Source organism: Bombina bombina, chromosome 10 (genome assembly GCF_027579735.1).
Source record: "Bombina bombina isolate aBomBom1 chromosome 10, aBomBom1.pri, whole genome shotgun sequence".
Lineage (NCBI taxonomy): Eukaryota > Metazoa > Chordata > Amphibia > Anura > Bombinatoridae > Bombina > Bombina bombina.
This window is the reverse complement of record NC_069508.1, coordinates 186024545-186046805: the sequence shown is the minus strand read 5'-3', so window position 1 is coordinate 186046805 and position 22261 is coordinate 186024545. Positions and strand designations below refer to the sequence as shown.

Below are 22261 nucleotides of genomic sequence, written 5' to 3'. Positions count from 1 at the left end.
TTCACCAGGGGTATCAATGGCAACCGGCTGCATGTATTGTTACGGTTACTAGTGCCGCAGCATATTGGTTTGATGCATTGTCTGATTCTTTTCAGCAAGATTCTCCTCTTGAAGACATTCAAGGTAGAATCAAGACTTTAAAGTTGGCTAATTCCTTTATTGCAGATGCTTCTCTTCAGGTCATCAAGTTGGGAGCAAAAATTTCTGGTTTTGCCATTTTAGCTCACAGAGCTTTATGGTTAAAATCCTGGTCTGCGGATGTGTCCTATAAGTCTAAGCTTTTGGGCCACGTTTGGCTGAGATTATTTCTGATATTACGGGAGGGAGAGGGCATTATCTTCCGCAGGATAAAAGAAATAAACAGAAGGGTCGGCAAAGTAATTTCCGTTCCTTTTGTAACTTCTCTGGTAAATCTTCCTCTTCTTCCTCCAGGCAGGAACAGTCCAAGCCATCTTGGAAGTCAATTCAGTCTTGGAATAAGGGGAAGCAGTCCAGGAAGCCTGTTGCTGACTCAAAATCAGCATGAAGGGTCTGCCCCCGATCTGGGAATGGATCTTGTGGGGGGCAGACTCTCTTTCTTCGATCAAGCTTGGGTTCGACTTGTTCAGGATCCCTGGATGGTAGATATCATGTCCCAGGGTTACAAACTGGAGTTCAAGAATTTTCCTCCCAGAGGCAGGATTCTTCTCTCCAGGTTATCTGTAAACCAGATAAAAGGAGAGGCGTTCTTACGTTGTGTTCAGAATCTTTCCGACATGGGAGTGAATAGTTCCTGTTCCGGTTCAGGAACAGGGTCTGGGTTTTTATTCCAATCTCTTCGTCGTTCCCAAAATGGAGGGAACTTTTAGACCTATTTTAGATCTCAAGAGTGTAAACAAGTTTCTCAGGGTCCCATCAAGATGGAAACTATTTGTTCCATTCTTCCCTTGGTTCAGGAAGATCAGTTCATGACCGCAGTGGATCTAAAGGATGCGTATTTTTCAGTTTCTAGCTCTTCCTTTTGGTCTGGCAACAGGTCCCAGATTTTTTTTTTAAAGATCCTGGGAGCATTGTTGGCGGTGCTTAGATTGAGGGGTGTTGCAGTGGCTTATTATCTGGAGGACATTCAAGTTGAGGCTCCATGTTTTCAAATAGCAAACTCCCACACAGAGTTGTTGTTGTCTTTTCTGCGCTCCCACGGTTGGAAGGTGAATTTAGGAAAAAGTTCCTTAATTCCAGCTACAAGAGTGGTATTTTTGGGGACCATTATAGATTCTGTAGAGATTTATTTTTTTCTGGCAGAAGCAAGAAAGTAAAAGATTTTCAATACGTGTCTTACTCTTCAGTCCCTTCCTCGGCCATCAGTGGCTCAGTGCATGGAGGTTGTTGGTCTTATGGTTTCAGTCATGGACATCATTCCATTTGCTTGGTTCCATCTCAGACCTCTGCAGTTATGCTTGCTCAGGCAGTGGAATGGGGATTATACAGATCTATCTCAAAAGATTGTTCTAGATCAGATGTCCAGAGATTATCTTCCATGGTGTTTGTCTCAGGATCTTCTCTCTCAGGGAACTTGCTTTTGCAGGCCTGCCTGGGTGATTGTAACCACTCTCAGGGAACTTGCTTTTGCAGGCCTGCCTGGGTGATTGTAACCACGGATCCCAGTTTGCTGGGATGGGGTGCTGTCTGGGGTTCATTAAGGGCTCAGGGTCTATGGACTCGGGAGGAGTCGGTTCTTCCAATAAATGTTTTGGAACTGAGAGCAATTTTCAATGCTCTTCTAGCCTGGCCTCAGCTAGCTTCAACCCAGTTTATCAGGTTTCAGTCAGACAACATAACGTCAGTGGCTTACATCAGTTATCAGGGAGGAACTCGGCGTTCCTTGGCCATGACAGAGGTAGCCAAGATTATTCAGTGGGCGGAGATTCACTGTTGTCTGTCTGCTACCCATATTCCAGGGGTGGACAATTGAGAAGCAGATTTTCTGAGCAGACAGACTTTTCATCTGGGGGAGTAGGAACTTTATCCAGAGGTATTTTCCAGCTTGATTCTCAGTTGGGGGCAGCTGGAGTTGGATCTCATGGCATCTCGTCAGAATGCCAAGCTCCCGAGGCACGGGTCAAGGTCAAAGGATCCTCAGGCTGTTATAATAGATGCTCTGGCAGTTCCTTGGACTTTCAGTCTGGTATATGTGTTCCCTCTGTTTGCTCTTCTTCCTCGGGTCATTGCTTGGGTCAAACAAGAGAGGGCATCAGTGATTCTCATTGCTCTGGCGTGGCCTCGCAGAATATGGTTTTCAGATCTGGTGGCGATGTCTTCCCTTCCACCTTGGTGTCTTAAATTAAGGAAGGACCTGCTTCTGCAGGGTCCCTTCCTTCATCAAAATCTCGTTTCTCTGAAGCTGACTGCTTGGAGATTGAACGCTTGATTCTTTCTAAGCGTGGTTGTTTCTGATAAGAATATTAATCAAGAGATTGTTGTTCCTTCTTTGTGTCCTAATCCTTCTTCTCATAAGGAGCGTTTGTTGCACAACTTGGATGTGGTTCGTGCATTGAAATATTATTTGCAGGCGACTAAGGATTTTCGCCAGTCTTCTTCTTTATTTGTTGTCTTTTCTGGGAAGCGTAAGGGTAAGAAAGCTACGGCTACTTCTCTTTCTTGTTGGTTGAGGAGTGTTGTTCGCTTGGCATATGAGACTGCTGGTCAGCGGCCTCCTGAGAGAATCACGGCTCATTCTACGAGGGCTGTTTCATATTCTTGGGCTTTCAAAAATGGAGCTTCTGTAGCTCTGCTTTGCAAGGCTGGTCATCTTTGCATACTTTTTCTAAATTTTCTAAATTTGATACTTTTGCTTCAGCAGAGGCTTCTTTTGGGAGAAAAGGTTCTTCAAGCAGTGGTGCCTTCTGTTTAGGTTAACGGTCTTGTCCCTCCCTTATCATCCATGTCCTCTAGCTTGGGTATTGGTTCCCAACAGTAATTAAGATGATCTGTGGACTCACTGTGTCATTAGAAAGAAAAAATAATTTATTCTTACCTGATAAATTTATTTATTTCTTGACACGGTGAGTCCACGGCCCGCCCTGTTTTTCAGACAGTTTGCTTTTTTATAAACTTCAGGCACCTCTGCACCTTAGATTACTTCCTTTCTCCCTTCCCTTTGGTCGAAAGACTGGGGATTGTTGGTAGGGGGAGTGGTATTTAACAGCTTTTGCTGTGGTGCTCTTTGCCTCCTCCTGCTGGTCAGTAGTGATATTCCCAGCAGTAATTAAGATGATCCGTAGACTCACCGTGTCAAGAAAGAAATACATTTATCAGGTAAGAATAAATTATGTTTTTTAGTTACGTAGGATAAATATTACAAACATTTTTCTAAATTAGAATTTATTGCGGTCACTTTTTTATTTTCCCCTTGGTTGTAGGTAAAATGTGCTATTATTTTTCTTCATGTTACACTGTATTATAGCCCTATAAATAATGCATAGTGAACGCACTTTAACTTTGCCAATAATGAATCAGATGGTGTCAGATAATGTTTCTTTACAGTTGAAATCTACAAGCCACACAAGGTGCTTATCTTTGAACATAAGGAAAAGCCGTCATGCAGTTAACTAGGATTACAGGGGAAAGCTAATGAACCAGTTAATTATTTTACATTATAACTTTTTATAGTCTTTGCAAGACTTTCTGCCATAATCGTCCCATTGTTTGTCCAGCTTCTTGTTGTTTTATTTTATATGAAGGTTTCTATATGGGAAGATGATTCCCTTGAGAAGAATTCACATCCTTGCTGGGGATTCCATTTATTTGTTTACCGTAACCTTTAACTTCTGATTACACATGGGACATCTGTGTGAACTCAGGCAGTTTCTCTCTGTATTAAGTCATCTGGGTGACAAGTGTACACATTATTTGGTTGTGATGCCAGGGTATGGCCGAAGCATGACATCAGCTTGTCTTTATGTAAATAGTTAATGAAGCTGACTTACATTAGTATGTTAAATCTGATTTATAAACCACACCTTTGCCCTTATTGTAAATAAACAGGGATAGATTACAAATGGAGGACTAAATTATTGCGCTCCCGTAAATGGGCATATTTGCCCATTTGCGGGAGCGCAATAATTAACCGGCCATTACAAGTGGCTGGTTATTGCTACCGTGTCTGCTGCTTCTTAAAGGGACAGTCAAGTCCCCAAAAAAATTCATGATTTAAATAGGGAATGTAAATTTAAACAACTTTCCAATTTACTGTTATCACCAATTTTGCTTTGTTCTCTTGGTATTCTTAGTTAAATGCTAAACCTAGGAGGTTCATATGCTAATTTCTTAGACCTTGAAGACTGCCTCTAATCTGAATGCATTTTGACCACTAGAGGGCATTAGTTCATGTGTTTCATATAGATAACATTGAGCTCATGCACGTGAAGTTACCCTGGAGATAGCACGAATTGGCTAAAATGCAAGTCTGTCAAAAGAACTGAAATAAAGGGGCAGTTTGCAGATGCTTAGATACAAGATAATCACAGAGGTTAAAAGTGTATTTCTATAACAGTGTTGGTTATGCAAAACTGGGGAATGGGTAATAAAGGGATTATGTTTCTTTCTAAACAACAAAAATTCTGGTGTTGACTGTCTGAAACGATGGATCTCCAAAGCAGCACCCGCTGATTAATAAATGGAGCCCTATGACTCTTTTATGAAATGGAGGATTTATTGTATCTGCACTATAACTCAAATGAATAATTGTTGAAGAAGAGCTAGGGGGATATTTATCAAAGCGTCAACTGATAATACGCTGGAATCCTGCATCGTATTTGACGTGAGATTGATCCGCCGTAGTTAACAAAGCGTCAAGATCGTCAAATGTTTAAATGTGTGACGAAATATACGCTCCCACGATTTCAATCCGACGCAGTTCGATGCTTGCGTCATTACAGATGTTTCAAATTCACATTCGACTCTATTTGACCCTTTTCCCCATTTAGCAAACATTTAACAGGTACGCTCGTGTCTATTCCGATGCAGCGTACCTAGTTTTCAATCCCCCACCCTTGAGGCCGTGGATGCCATAGAACTCAATGCGAGCCTGAAAACACAGAAAGCTTATGTTCGATGCTGCAAGAGAATGAAGCATATTACATAATAAAAGTAAATTAGAAACTCTATTAAAATTGTATAACCTTTCTAAATCAAACAATATTATTGATACACATTTGGTGCACTAGTAGATATAATGATACAAATGAAACAAATACACAACATAATATAGCTAACTTACTTTTTATTTTTTTGATAAATCTATTTGCATCATGTTTAAGGCATATATCAATTATGACGCAAACTCCTAAACAACCCACACACCAGTGAATTTTTCAACCACTTTTGATTGGAATATGCAGAATCACATGATTTATCACATCAGCCAATCTGATTCAAATATAGATTTTAAACTATCACTAGCGAATCAAATTGTTCGATACTTGTGTCATTGATCACTCATCAGAATTTGTAAGTGCCATTTGTGTTACATTGTGTATTATACTTTGAAAGTATGTATATGTGAAATTAGTATTAAAGTTAAACATTTATGATGACATTAGGACACACAGTGTAATATTTTTGACAATGATTTTAAAATTCAAATGATGTTTTAATCAATATAATCTTAAACTAATAGCTCAAAGGGATAGCCCACCTAACATTAAACTGTCATGAATCAGATACAGCAGAAATTAAAATTCACCTCTTTACTGGCATGCTATTTTCAGTGTATTTCTTCCTTCTCTTGAATTTTTTTTTCAGTAAGAAATGTCATCTTATATGCCAGTCCATTTTGTAACACCTGTGTAGGGGTGGTTTTCAAAACTAGATTGCAATCGGAGGGGGTTACACAGGTACAGAGAGAAAACTGGCCCAGCTCTTAAAATATCCATTGGTTGCAAATAAATACACATGATAGTGATACCCTGATAACAAGTTATATTTGCAATTATTCCTGCTCAGAATAATAATACATTTACACTATATACATATAGTGGTATAAATAAACACAGCGATATGAAAGACAACATTTTTTAGAACAAAAAAAGGAATTTAGGGACATGTAAATATGTTTGCAAAAGATTTCTGACATAACAATAACTTTCTATGAGATATTGTTTGTTGAGGTATAGATCTAGTTATTTTTTTGGACATTAACAGATGAAAAATAAAAGATTAGCTTTAGAGAAATGTGCTTTTTCATGGACAGTAATGAAATGGTATAAATGAAGTTTGGGACAAACAGAATAACCGCAACATCAATGACTGTTAGTTAACAACAGTCCGATGCTCATTGCGCCGTACTTGACGAGCGTGTTTTTTTTATAAATTAGAGCATCGTATGCAGATCCACGGCAGCAATGTCTGTCGAGCCTATTGACGCCGGCGAATGCACCAAGATTGACGATTTGATAAATATCCCCCCTAGTGTGTTATTGCGCTGGAAATATGTTGTTTGGATCTATTTAATTTACATTCTCAGAATGTTTGAGGAAATATTGTTCTATATACTCACTGGGAATGTTGGAAGCTATTGACGTACTTCTTTCTTTTAATCTCAGTTATACATTTATATTGCTTATATTCAAATGTATACTTGTTTACTACATGCCTTTAATTTGTTTCATGTGTATAGAACTGTATACAATTGTACAATTTCTTCTTTTTTGTGGGGAAAAAAACTATTTTAATGAATGTGCACAGACTATTATTAGAAAAATACTAATGATGATTTTTTTTGTCTTTTCTAGGTTCTCCAAACCAGCTCCAATGTTCCTAGACGACTCGTTCAGAAAATGGGCAAAAATCCGAGAATATGTTCCTCCCTTTGGAATTAAAGGGCAAGGTAACAGAAAACCTAAAAATTATTAGAAAATGGTTTAATGCTTTAGCAGTCAGAGAACTGTAGCTCCTTGATATGCAAAGTCACAGCACTGTATGGCTGTGATGGGGTTAATGAGTGTCCCTGCTATATGTGTGAATGGAAACAGCTGTTGGGATAGGTAAACGATAACAAGGCGCTGGGTGCTAAACATTGGTCTAATCTTAGCACCGCTTTAGCAATTCTTCATTAGGAAGTGGTTAATGTCACCGCTTTGTTTAACTGGTAGCTAATGAGAAGCAGGGTGAATAGTCACTGTCATCTGTGCATTGGCTGCTTGTGCTGGGCTGTACCTAGATCAATACAATCCTTCATCACTTGGGTTGATTTAAAGCATAAATGATGTAGGACATTTCCATCTGAACTTAGCATCAGGTTAAACCAATTACAAAGTGTGTCTGGAAAAGAAACATGCCCACCCCTCCGTTTACAAAACCAGCTACCTGATCTGTTTGATTAATCTAACCTTGCTACTTGTTTAGGGGGTTATCTTGGGTGAAAGGCATTTGTTTACCTTGAGCCTCGCTGTGCTCGGACTTCTCAGCATATGAGCACGGATCCTTAGAATAGAGCAGGTTGTTAAATATGTAGACTACCACATGTACACAAGCTGTAGGTGAAGGTCATATTGTTCTGAGTGCACATGCAATTATAAATGAAAAAAACTTTTATTAACGATTAGTTAGTATATGAATAGCTTACAATAAATGCAAGTCCATCATCTTTTTATTGACCCATGTGAAGGAATAAGGGTCATCTTTTAAAAGAGAATTTTGTGTCTGGACCTGTGTTTATACTGTCTGGGTAATGGCTTTCCCTGTTTGTGCCTGCAAATAAGGGATATAAAAGTGCAAAAAGAATATGCCATTATATGTCAGCGCATTTTATTATTGCACTATTCCTGCATTTAACTATCGGCTAGATTTAGAGTTCTGCGGCCAAAGGGGTGCGTTAGCTACGCATGCTTTTTTCCCCCGCACCTTTTAAATACCGCTGGTATTTAGAGTTCACAGAATGGCTGCGTTAGGCTCCAAAAAAGGGAACGTAGAGCATATTTACCGCCACTGCAACTCTCGATACCAGCGGTGCTTACGGACGCGGCCAGCTTCAAAAATGTGCTTGTGCACGATTCCCCCATAGAAAACAATGGGGCAATTTGAGCTGAAAAAAAACCTAACACCTACAAAAAAGCAGCGTTCAGCTCCTAACGCAGCCCCATTGTTTCCTATGGGGAAACACTTCCTATGTCTGCACCTAACACCCTAACATGTATCCGAGTCTAAACACCCCTAACCTTACACTTATTAACCCCTAATCTGCCGCCCCCGCTATCGCTGACCCCTGCATATTATTATTAACCCCTAATCTGCCGCTCCGTACACCGCCGCAACCTACATTATACCTATGTACCCCTAATCTGCTGCCCCTAACACCGCCGACCCCTATATTATATTTATTAACCCCTAATCTGCCGCCCCCGCTATCGCTGACCCCTGCATATTATTATTAACCCCTAATCTGCCGCTCCGTACACCGCCGCAACCTACATTATACCTATGTACCCCTAATCTGCTGCCCCTAACACCGCCGACCCTATATTATATTTATTAACCCCTAATCTGCCGCCCCCAACGTCGCCTCCACCTACCTACAATAATTAACCCCTAATCTGCCGACCGGATCTCACCGCTACTCTAATAAATGTATTAACCCCTAAAGCTAAGTCTAACACTAACACCCCCCTAAGTTAAATATAATTTAAATCTAACGAAATAAATTAACTCTTATTAAATAAATTATTCCTATTTAAAGCTAAATACTTACCTGTAAAATAAACCCTAATATAGCTACAATATAAATTATAATTATATTGTAGCTATTTTAGGATTAATATTTATTTTACAGGCAACTTTGTAATTATTTTAACCAGGTACAATAGCTATTAAATAGTTAATAACTATTTAATAGCTACCTAGTTAAAATAATTACAAAATTACCTGTAAAATAAATCCTAACCTAAGTTACAATTAAACCTAACACTACACTATCAATAAATAAATTAAATAAACTACCTACAATTATCTACAATTAAACCTAACACTACACTATCAATAAATTAATTAAATACAATACCTACAAATAAATACAATGAAATTAACTAAAGTACAAAAAATAAAAAAGAACTAAGTTACAAAAAATAAAAAAATATTTACAAACATTAGAAAAATATTACAACAATTTTAAACTAATTACACCTACTCTAAGCCCCCTAATAAAATAACAAAGACCCCCAAAATAAAAAAAATGCCCTACCCTATTCTAAAATTAAAATAGAAAAGCTCTTTTACCTTACCAGCCCTGAAAAGGGCCCTTTGCGGGGCATGCCCCAAAGAATTCAGCTCTTTTGCCTGTAAAAAAAAAAACATACAATACCCCCCCCCCAACATTACAACCCACCACCCACATACCCCTAATCTAACCCAAACCCCCCCTTAAATAAACCTAACACTAAGCCCCTGAAGATCTCCCTACCTTGTCTTCACCACACCGGGTCCCGATCGGTCCAGAAGAGCCTCCAATGTCTTGATCCAAGCCCAAGCGGGAGCTGAAGAGGTCCATGATCCGACTGAAGTCTTCTATCAAGCGGCATCTTCAATCTTCTTTCTTCTGGATCCATGTAGTTCATCCCGCCGACGCAGAACATCCATCTTCACCGACCACTTCCCAATGAATGACGGTTCCTTTAAGGGACGTCATCCAAGATGGCGTCCCTCGAATTCCAATTGGCTGATATGATTCTATCAGCCAATCGGAATTAAGGTAGGAAAATTCTGATTGGCTGATGGAATCAGCCAATCAGATTCAAGTTCAATCCGATTGGCTGATCCGATCAGCCAATCAGATTGAGCTTGCATTTCCTACCTTAATTCCGATTGGCTGATAGAATCCTATCAGCCAATCGGAATTCGAGGGACGCCATCTTGGATGACGTCCCTTAAAGGAACCTTCATTCGTCGTCTAGTCGTCTGAAGAAGAGGATGGATCCGCGATGGAGGTCTTGAAGATCAGCCGGTCGTCATCGGATGGAAGAACATAGAAGATGCGGCTTGGATGAAGATGTTTGCCGGTCCGGATGTCCTCTTCTGCCCGCTTGGATCAAGACTTCAGCCGGAGGATGGATGTCTTCAGCCCCCCGCTTGGGCTTGGATCAAGACATCGGAGCCAGGACGGATCGGTGTGATACCCGGTGTGGTGAAGATAAGGTAGGAAGATCTTCAGGGGCTTAGTGTTAGGTTTATTTAAGGGGGGTTTGGGTTAGATTAGGGGTATGTGGGTGGTGGGTTGTAATGTTGGGGGGGGTATTGTATGTTTTTTTTCCAGGCAAAAGAGCTGAATTCTTTGGGGCATGCCCCGCAAATGGCCCTTTTAAGGGCTGGTAAGGTAAAAGAGCTTTTCTATTTTAATTTTAGAATAGGGTAGGGCATTTTTTTATTTTGGGGGTCTTTGTTATTTTATTAGGGGGCTTAGAGTAGGTGTAATTAGTTTAAAATTGTTGTAATATTTTTCTAATGTTTGTAAATATTTTTTTATTTTTTGTAACTTAGTTCTTTTTTATTTTTTGTACTTTAGTTAGTTTATTTAATTGTATTTAATTGTAGGTATTGTATTTAATTAATTTATTGCTAGTGTAGTGTTAGGTTTAATTGTAACTTAGGTTAGGATTTATTTTACAGGTAATTTTGTAATTATTTTAACTAGGTAGCTATTAAATAGTTATTAACTATTTAATAGCTATTGTACCTAGTTAATATAATTACAAAGTTGCCTGTAAAATAAATATTAATCCTAAAATAGCTATAATATAATTATGATTTATATTGTAGCTATATTAGGGTTTATTTTACAGGTAAGTATTTAGCTTTAAATAGTAATAATTTATTTAATAAGAGTTATTTTATTTCGTTAGATAAAAATTATATTTAACTTAGGGGGGTGTTAGTGTTAGAGTTAGACTTAGCTTTAGGGGTTAATACATTTATTAGAGTGAGATCCGGTCGGCAGATTAGGGGTTAATAATTGTAGGTAGGTGGAGGCGACGTTGGGGGCGGCAGATTAGGGGTTAATAAATATAATATAGGGGTCGGCGGTGTTAGGGGCAGCAGATTAGGGGTACATAGGGATAACGTAGGTTGCGGCGGTGTACAGAGTGGCAGATTAGGGGTTAATAATAATATGCAGGGGTCAGCGATAGCGGGGGCGGCAGATTAGGGGTTAATAAATATAATATAGGGGTCGGCGGTATTAGGGGCAGCAGATTAGGGGTACATAGGGATAACGTAGGTGGCGGCGGTGTGCGGTCGGCAGATTAGGGGTTAATAATTGTAGGTAGGTGGCGGCGACGTTGGGGGCGGCAGATTAGGGGTTAATAAATATAATATAGGGGTCGGCGGTGTTAGGGGCAGCAGATTAGGGGTACATAGGGAATAACGTAGATGGTGGCGGTGTGCGGTCGGAAGATTAGGGGTTAAAAAATTTTAATAGAGTGGCGGCGATGTGGGGGGCCTCGGTTTAGGGGTACATTGGTAGTTTATGGGTGTTAGTGTACTTTAGAGCACAGTAGTTAAGAGCTTTATGAACCGCGTTAGCCCAGAAAGCTCTTAACTACTGACTTTTTTCTGCGGCTGGAGTTTTGTCGTTAGATTTCTAATGCTCACTTCAGCCAAGACTCTAAATACCAGCGTTAGAAAGATCCCATTGAAAAGATAGGATACGCAAATGGCGTAGGGGGATCTGCGGTATGGAAAAGTCGCGGCTGCAAAGTGAGCGTTAGACCCTTTCCTGACTGACTCCAAATACCAGCGGTAGCCCAAAACCAGCGTTAGGAGCCTCTAACGCTGGTTTTGACAGCTACCGCCAAATTCTAAATCTAGCCGTATGTGTTTTAACCCTTGCAAATGGATTAAACACATAGTTAAAGCCAGCTCCAGCGCAGCACTGAACTACAGGTAACTAGCTGAACACATCTGGTGAGCCAATGAAAAGAAACAAATGTACATATCCACCAATCTGCAGCTAGCATTGTTGCTGCTGAGTATATGTGGATATGATATTCCACAAAGGATGCCAAGAGAACAAAGTAAACATGATAATAGAAGTGAGTTTAAAAGTGTCTTAAAATTGCATGTTCTATCTATCTGAGGGAGCCTCTCAGCCAGGACATAGAGCGAGCCCTGTGCGCATGATAGCACATTTATTCAAGGCCACTCCACTCCTGGAAGTGGAAAGAAGCAGGTGGGGGGTTGTTGGGCCGGGGGAATGGTTGGCTGGGCCGAAAGGGGGGCAGGGACTGGGCTGGTCTTCAAAAATGTCCCAGTCCAGTCCTGCATGTGGATATATGTAGACCAGCCAATCAAGGGATTCAGATGGAACTTGGCAGAGGACAGTTTGTCTAATGATAAGCTGCTGTAATTAAATATAGCAATTTATATATTTGTTGATTATTCAGTTTTTTAGGGCGTTTATAGAGTTCATACTGAAAGTATTTTTATACCAATGACAGGTGAAGTGCTATGATGTCATGTTGGGAAGTAGTGCATTTGGGGTAATCTGTGACAGCACTTCTGGGTGGCTGATTCCTGAAATAGACTTGCAGTAAAGGTGCAATTGCAAACCTTGTAAGAGGATTGGAAAATACCTGGGTACGGCTATCTTGAAAATGAATTAATACAGTTACAATATGGGCTTTCTGGTTCGTACCTGCTGTCAAATCCAATAGTAGTTATTATTCAAGAAAACAGTCTTTTTATTGCAAATGCTAAAAACGTTGCTGTCCCCTTTGGGCATAAACATTATTTAAAAATGCAGATTGCCACATTTTTGTTTCAAAATACTGAGTGTTCTGAAAACAAAATTCAGTGACTAAGATGAAAATACATAATTTTGAACACAGGTGTGAAATTCGTGAGCTGATAAACACTGCTAGGCGAATAACTAACATACTAAACGTTCATTGTTACCTCGATACGATGATGAAAAATATGTTACGTCATTTTTGTTTCATGGTCATAAATTCTAAAATGTCATTGATAGTGTTAAAAATGTGTGTCCTTCTTTGTGATCATGTCTGTAATCTCTCTGTTTAAGTGCAAGTGCTTCCTTTTTTTCGCGTGACTATAGCATGAAACATTGGCATTTTGCAACAAGTTTAATTTGCGCTACTAATGCAGCTGAACCAATTCCATTCACGTCTCCTGTAGCAATTATTAAATGTCTCCATAAAACTGAAAACAATCACTGCCTGTTTGTTATTTTCACTAAGGGCAAAATATAATTAGCGTAACATTTTTCTCCAACATATCCAGTCTCATAAGCAGCTGAGTGAATTCATATTGCATGAAGAGGCGCATTAAAGAACAATACTGTAATTTGGATGCTTTAGTCCACATAGCATGCAACATATATTGTAAACTGAAGAGTTATTATTCCTTACAAGTCAGAATCAAAGCAAGCTCTTCCGTATTTGGCTAAACGCCATATGTAAAATGACTTTACAACTAACAAGTGCTTGATGCTTCATGGTTAAGACATAATTTGTTACTTTAAAGGGACTCGAACGTCAAAAGAGTTTTTTCATGATTCAGAGCAGACAATTGAAAAAAATATTGAAATGTACTTATATTATCCAATTGGGCACACTATTTTTATATGCACACTTTCTGAGACACCTGCTCCTACTGAGCATGTGCTGGAGTTCACAGTGTATGTGTATATGAGTCTGTGATTGGCTAATGGCTTTCACATGATACATGGGGCTGACAAATAGGAGAATTTTGCATTGTCTTTTTACTGTACATGTGTTGTTTGTGCAGTTCTACTGTAGTTAATCGTTTTCACCTTGTCCCTTTAATAGTTGCGAAAAGACATTCTTACAATACAGTCTGATTTGTAACACTAGAGTTTTCTGTAGAATTAATAAATAAATGTTAATGGAATAATAACAAAAAAATGTTTTAAGTTGTTTTGTTGTCACTCCACTGTTCTTTAACCCTTTTGCTGCTAAGCTCTCCCCCCTCCCAGTGCTGAGCCGTTTTTTAGCTTTTTTGCTACCTTTATTTAAACCCTATTAAGCCACATTTCAGTGAGTGACTCACACATATTAAATATGTTTTTTTTCCAGCAGGCCCAGCAGATTTACAATATGCCAATATTATATCTATAATACAGAGGCCCCATTGTGCAGTACAGAAATAAAAGCATATACATTATTCATTTTGCTCCCCTTTTCCTGTTCCACTTGCATCAGCCAATAGGATTTTTTCTACCTTAATTCCGATTGGCTGATAGAATTCTATCAGCCAATCGGAATCTAAGGGACTCCATCTTGGATGACATCACTTAAAGGAACCTTCATTCGTCGGGTAGTTGTCGGCCGAAGAGGATGCTCCACGTCAGATGTCTTGAAGATGGACCCTCTCCGCGCCGGATGGATGAAGATAGAAGATGCCGTCTGGATGAAGACTTCTGCCGTCTGGAGGACCACTTCGCCCGGCTTGGATGAAGACGTCTCCCGGTAAGTCGATCTTCAGGGGGTTAGTGTTAGGTTTTTTAAGGATGTATTAGGTTGGTTTTATTTTTAGGTTAGGGCTTTGGGCTGCAAAAGAGCTAACTGCCCTTTTAAGGGCAATGCCCATCCAAATGTCCTTTTCAGGGCAATGGGGAGCTTAGGTTTTTTTTTAGTTAGTATTTTTTTTGGGGGGGTTGGTTGTGTGGGTGGTGGGTTTTACTGTTGGGGGGGTTGTTTGTATTTTTTTTTTCAGGTAAAAGAGCTGATTACTTTGGGGCAATGCCCCGCAAAAGGCCCTTTTAAGGGCTATTGGTAGTTTAGTTTAGGCTAGGTTTTTTTTTTATTTTGGGGGGGCTCTTTTTATTTTGATTGGGCTATTAGATTAGGTGTAATTAGTTTAAATTTCTGTAATTTGTTTATTATTTTCTGTAATTTAGTGTTTGTTTTTTTGTACTTTAGCTAATTTAATTTAGGTTATTGTATTTAATTTAGTTAATTGTATGTAATGTATTTAATTGTATATAATTGTAGTGTAGTGTTAGGTGTTATTGTAACTTAGGTTAGGTTTTATTTTACAGGTACTTTGTATTTATTTTAGCTAGGTAGTTATTAAATAGTTAGTAACTATTCTACCTAGTTAAAATAAATACAAACTTGAATGTAAAATAAAAATATTAACTATTAGTTATATTGTAGCTATCTTAGGGTTTATTTTATAGGTACGTATTTAGTTTTAAATAGGAATATTTTAGTTAATGATAGTAATTTTAGTTATATTTATTTAAATTAGATTTAAGTTAGGGGGTGTTAGGGTTAGACTTAGGTTTAGGGGTTAATAAATTTAATATAGTGGCAGCGACGTTGGAGACAGCAGATTAGGGGTTAATAACATAATGTAGGGGACGGCAGATTAGGGGTTAATAAGTATAATGTAGGTGGTGGTGGTGTAGGGGCAGCAGATTAGGGGTTAATAACATAATGTAGGTGGCAGCTGTGTAGGGGGCGGCAGATTAGGGGTTAATAAGTATAATGCAGGTGGCGGTGGGCTCCGGGCGCGGCAGTTTAGCGGTTAATAACTTTATTTACTTGCGGCGGGGTCCGGGAGCGGCGGTATAGGGGTAAAACAGTATAGTATAGTGTGGGTGTTTAGTGACAGTATACCAATAAAGCTGGGAAAAAGCCGAAGAGCAGCGAGATCGATGACTGTTAGTTAACAACAGTCCGCTGCTCATCGTCCCGTACGCGGCTTTATGACAGCTTTTTTGGTAACTTTGGAGAACGTATTCAGGTCCGCAGCAGCAATGTTAGGCGATCTTAGGCAAGCTTATTGGTGCCGTCGAATGCAAGTAAGTTGACAGGTTGATAAATAGGGGCCTATGGCCTAATGTGCTAGAATACAGTTTTTTTTTACTTTCATGATTTGTGTGCAGTTAATAATAAGTTATTTTGCACAATTTTTAGCAAAATGTCCAAACGTATTTGCTTTCACAAATGGACATTCTGCTGATTGTAGATTTCAGATTTATAAACATGAAGCTGTATTTGTAATTATTATTAAAGGGACATGAAACCCAAACATTTTCTTTCATGATTTAGATAGAACATATAATTTTAAATAACTTTCCAGTTTACTTCTATTATCAAATTAGCTTCATTCTCTTGTCATCATTTGTTGAAGGAGCAACAATGCACTACTGGTTTCTAACTCCACACATGGGTGAGCCAGTGACAATCGGTGTATATATATATATATATATATATATATATATATATATATATATATATATGCAGCCACCCAATCAGCATCTAGCTTACCTAGATAAACCTTTCAGCAAAGGATAACAAGAGAAGTAAGCAAATTAAATAATAGAAGTAAGTTGGAAAGTTGTTTAAAATTGTAATCTCTATCTGAATCATGAATGACTTATTATGACTTTACTGTCCCTTTAAGTCAATTTTTTTTTACTAATATATAAACTGAAAATGTGCAAATTTATTAACATGGAAAAATATTCACAAACAGTCATGATACAGTGCTTGAAAGAAGCCAACATTATGACTTCGAAAAGAGGATACAGTATGTGTAAGGCATCACATAAACCGTTTTCTCATGAATTATTATGCTTATAATTTATTTGTATAGCTCTGCAAAATTCCATAGCACTGGATTAGACCACCACTGTCAAATTCTCTCAGTGAAAAGCATCAGTAGATTTTAAGTTGTGTGAAGATGCTCATAAAAATGTAATAACCAGATTTTCTAATGGACTGGAGTGACTTTGAATGTGAAAACCACAGTATAATTTACAGCACCTCTCTACTTATGGCTTGTGCTAGACCCTGCTATTCATGGGACATCTTGCTGTGCAAATGTCATATAACTAAGATTGCCATCTTGCCAATAGTTTTAATATTCAGTTCAGCTGTACAATTATGTATGCAATTTTTGGGAGAATATTTTCATTTTTCTATGCTTAAAGGGCCATGATACCCAAATGTTTAAACACTTGAAAGTGATGCAGTATAGCTGTAAAAAGCTGACTAGAAAATATCACCTGAACATCTCTATGTAAAAAAGAAAGATATTTTACCTGAAAAGTTTCTCAGTAGCCACATCCCATTGTAAAGGACTTCTAAGCAGCAAATCACTATTTCCGTCCCAGGACAGCGGAAAGAGCAAGCTTACGTGCACTCTCATCTTATTTCCCTATTCAGCTTAAGGAAGTTTACAATGAAATCTCATGAGAGTTAAGTGACATCTCATGAGATCACAGTAAAAGAGTTCATGACCTCAGCACTGTTGGTGCTGATTGGCTGCTGTTCATTTCTTCAATTTCATTTTTTATTTTTTTTTACCTGCAGCTGAGCAGTAACTGAGAATAACTTTTTACACAGAACTTACTCTGCTGAGCTGAGGAAATTGTTAGGTAAAATATCTTCCTTTTTTACATAGAGATGCTCAGGTGATATTTTCCTGTCAGCTTTTTACAGTTATACTGCATTAGTTTCAACTGATTTAGCATATGAGTATTATGTCCCTTTAAACATTCCAATGCTTCAAGGGAAATTAAAAACTTTCAGATTGTAATATAAAATAACTGTATAAATAAAATAAACTCTACAATAAACTTTCATTATTTATTTTGTCCCCTTTTCCTCTAATTCCATTTTGAAATGTGAGCTTTTCAGTTACTGTTAGAAATGCAAGTGCAGAATACCTCTATTCCCCACAGCCATTGGCTGCACACTCTAGTGACCTATTTATAACTGTCCCTAATTGGCCACAGCAGAGAAGGTAACCTAAGTTACAACATGGCAGCTCCCATTGTTTTACAGACACTAAAGCTTAACACTTATTTTGTCAATATTTAAACAGCTTATAATAAAAATGCATCTACATGTTGTTCTCAGACTAATCTTTTCTTTGATTGCATCATTCTATCTAGTATTTATTTGGTGTTTAATGTCCCTTTAATACCTTCTGTGTTGTCGGAGGATGGATCATCTAGTCTCATCAACTGTTTGCCATTTATTTATAGCTTGCTTTTGCTGCACTGCACACACATTGTTAGCCTTACAGTTTGTTTCTACTGTGGTAGTTTGTAGAATATCTTATGCAAATACATTAGAATTATACATTTCATCTGTAAGCTCTTCATTGTTCTGGGAGCAACACAATAAGCTAAATATTCTTATAAATGAGGTCTACTGTTAATGTGGTTGTTGTAGGCGTAATGGGCATTTTTAGTGCTGGTAGTTATGAGAGTATATTAAGTTATTTTGCACAACTCAAATAATTCAGTATTGTTTGTTTTGAGAATTATAAGTTGGGCAGATATCAGAAACATTTTACCAGCCTCTACATACTACCTTTTTGTGGCTTTACTAATATACATGGCCCAGCATGGCTAGGAACGCATATTACGAGTCGTGTTGGTATAACTATACCGCAAGCATTTTAGCCTGTAACACAACGTCCATTCCGCACTCAAAAAATGACGTGCATTGCGGCTAAAAAGCTTGCATTACAGTCTATACCGACGCGATCCATACCGCCCCCTGAGAGCAGTAGTTATGGATTTTGCAAAATAAAAATGTTTCACAAAACTCATACTGTAACTAAAATGTTGCAAAGTACACTAACACCCATAAACTACCTATTAACCCCTAAACCACCGCCCTTCTGCATCGCTAAATTACGGAAAATAAAAAACACTAAGCTTACAAAAATAATAAACTAAATTATAAAAAAATTAGACCTAATCTAATAGCCCTATAAAATAAAAAAGTCCCCCCAAAAGAAAAACACCCCCAGCCTACAATAAACTACCAATAGCCCTTAAAAGGACCTTTTGTAGGGCATTGCCCTTAGTTAAACAGCTCTTTTACCTGTAAAAAAAAATACAAAGTCCCCCCAACAGTAAAACCCACCACCCAACCAACCCCCCAAAATAAAAAACCTAACTCTAAAAAACCCTAAGCTACCCATTGCCCCTAAAGGGGCATTTGTATGGGCATTGCCCTTTAAAGGGCATTCAGCTCTTTTAGAAAAGCCCAAAGCCCTAATCTAAAAAATAAAACCACCAAAAAAAATGAAAAAAAAAAAAACTAACACTAACCCCAGAATATCTACGCACGGTTCCTGAAGTCCGGACATCCATCTCCATCCAGCCAATAGAATGAGAGCTACTGAAATCCTATTGGCTGTTCAAATTTGGCGTTAGTTTCGCACCCTGTTTAGCGCAAAACTCGTAGGTGAAAAGTAAATATTCTAAATGTGTTTGAAACTGTTAGTTTATTCATAATTTGAATAATAATTTCATCTATTTGAAAACACTGGCGAGTGTATTAAAGTGATTATAAAGTTTAATGAATAAGTGCCCGGTATCTAAAAATAATCTTAAAAACAAGGGCGCTTTCATTCATTAAACTTTACAAAGACGTTTTTTTTTTAATAAATACTTACTTTTGCGTTGTAGTAAACATAACGCCGATCTTCTGCCCGCAGCTCCTGCTTTCTGTAGCAGATCGATGATGATGATTCCGGCTTCCTCCAAACGTTGCGTGCCTCCTTTTGGCATCCAGCTCGTGAGGCACGTAACGATTGGAGGAAGCCGGATCGTCATCAATCTGTTAATGAAAGCAGGAGCTGTGGGTGGAGGATCGGTGTTATGTTTCCCATAATGCAAAGATAAGTATTTTTAAAAAATTAGCACCATTGTAAAGTTTAATGAATTAAAACAAATAAATCAACAAACACACACGCCCGCTTTACCCATAATGCCACTTATCCCTTAGAGAGATTTATACACATATTTCTATGTTCATGTTACCTGTTAGAATAACTGCACACTATAAAAAGCAGTAATCAACATACATGTGTTTCAGCTGTGATTTTATTAATATGTGTGTCAGTTTGCCTGTTTATCTTTTAACAAGAAAGTGGGCATTTTCAGTATTGAAATATTCTTCATTTGACAAATTAGCTACAGTGGTGATTTCTACATGTGATTACTTGAAAGCCATAATGCCTAACTTTACAGATTTTCACAAAACATTTTTTTCTCCAAAAATACCAACAAGGTTTTGATTAACCTCATAGTTTTATTATTGTCAAGTATAAATATGAGCCAGACCTGATCAGTGCATATAGCCTGCTTTATAGAGCACATGTTTTCCTTTCCATTATTGACTGTATATTTGTTTAGCTCATTCATGGCAAGAGTGTAGGGTCATGGCCTCTTTCTCCAAATTTTACTAGAAAGTTAAATTCTTTGAGCCATCTGGTGAACTTATTTCAACTCTGGTTTGGAGCCTTGAAAACTTGAATATTTTGCTTTTCTTTTACGATTTGTGTCTCTTCAGAAGAAGAGTTCATATTCTGGTGGGCATTTGCCCTAACCCTCTTAACATCCCAGATATCCTTGTTTTGGAGGTGCAGTGTATACCAGTCAATTTACACCTGACAACATCTTATTATAATTCTCTGTTGTGTTTTTTCTAATAATTGAGGACATACGGCAAGACCAGCTCCAGATAGTGTGCTGCCTGGGCCCCAGAATGAAACAAAGACCCCACTACAGTCTAAACCCAAACATAGTCAGCAGTCTCAAATATTAAAGTTCAACAGATTAAAATTTTACACATCATGCTGACACCCACCTGATAGGTAACTGGATTATGCTCTTCTTATGTGCCACGTATTTCAAATGCCACCAGAGTTGTGTAGTCCCACCTAGTCCAATTACAGATCCGCCCCTACATACAGGTGTATTCAAAATTAAGCACAGAGGTAAATACACACAAAAAAGTCACCCCCTTTTTCAAATTATACATTTGTCAAAATAACACACATATGTTGTCACATAGTGCTACATTTCCCTTGATGTTTTAATTGTTGCAGAAAACAATATGGGCATCTCTATTGTCTGGAATTGCTATCTCTTGGTCACACAAATCCACACAAATGGGTTAATTCCTATTTCTCCGATATCGGCTCTTGATAACTTGGTTTCAAACAATATGGGAACTGTGGTTTTGAGTGATTACAATCCAAAATGGGTTCAGCTGTGAATAAGTTTTCATTTGAAAATTTCCTGAAAACGTGCTATTGATATTGAAACTAGGAATCCAACTGAAACTGAAACTCCTCTTAAGGTTACAGTTGTTTTGAATTAACCCCTTTATATAGTGTGTTAGATTAAACTATTGCAATCCAAATCAGCGGATGCTGCTTTCTACCCCTGCTCCTTAACTTGTCCACCACCTTTTAGGTACGATCGGGATGATTGACACCCCCTGCTAGCAGCCGAATGTGCAGGGGGCATATGCTGTCGGCATTTAGCGATGCCGGGCGGGCATGATTCGCTACAGAAAATCATGTCCACCCGGCATTTGATAAATTGACCCGACTGGGGACAATTTACTATGCAGTGTATGCTGCAGTTTCCACGCAAGCCTTCAGGCTCGCCGGAAACAAGAGTTAAGAATCAGCAGTCCTAAGACCGCTGCTCCTTAACTCGTCCTCTACCTCTGAGGCGGGGGACAGCAATCATCCGATCAGGATGATTGACACCTCCTGCTAGCGGCCGATAGGCCGCAAATGTGCAGGGAGCGACATTGCACAAGCATTTCACTAGAAATGCTTGTGCAATGATAAATGCAGACAGCGGACATGATCATTCTAAATGCCATCTGTATATAGGCATTTGGGATATACAGGAATGTTTGCTCAATGACTATATCTCAATGACTATATTGACACTTTTAATAATTGAAAGTATTTTATTTTTCATTAATTCCAATCATTGACTGGGAAAGCACTGTGAGATACACATCTGTAATCAAGAAGAACACTACGGGTTTCTATTAGGAAGTGGCCTCAACATATGTTTTCTTATTTTTCCGGAAGATCCTCTTAAACGTACAGGATATCACGTTAAATACATATACATGTGTAAATTTGTGTCCTAAAAATAGACTTAAGTGACCAGCGCCAAAAAATATATATAAATTACTACAAACTCCAACTAGAAAAAATAGGTTACCCTCAAAGACCAACAGGACTAATCAATACAAAATACAAAGCACTAGGGAGCTCTGAAACCAGCTTAAGAGTAAGGATTATAGAATATATATAATAATAAAAAACACCTAACCTGATACTAATATGATACTACTATAATAGGCAATATGTATAATACATGTAAATTGTGAATTATGAATTATGTGTGAAAAAAATCTTTTCAAAATTGGAAAAAATTATATATGAAAAAATTCAATTCTATAGAAGATGC

The 22261-nt window shown here is 38.2% G+C and overlaps 1 protein-coding gene across 5 annotated transcripts in view; it reads left to right on the top strand.

The window, feature by feature from the left end:
* ST3GAL3 (ST3 beta-galactoside alpha-2,3-sialyltransferase 3) overlaps nucleotides 1-22261 on the top strand; it is an 864582-nt gene that overhangs the window by 708216 nt on the left and 134105 nt on the right. For all 5 annotated transcript variants that reach the window (XM_053693591.1, XM_053693588.1, XM_053693592.1 and 2 more), the window contains one exon: nucleotides 6771-6865. In XM_053693591.1, coding sequence (XP_053549566.1) covers nucleotides 6771-6865 — 95 coding nt within the window. The remainder of the gene's footprint in view (nucleotides 1-6770; nucleotides 6866-22261) is intronic.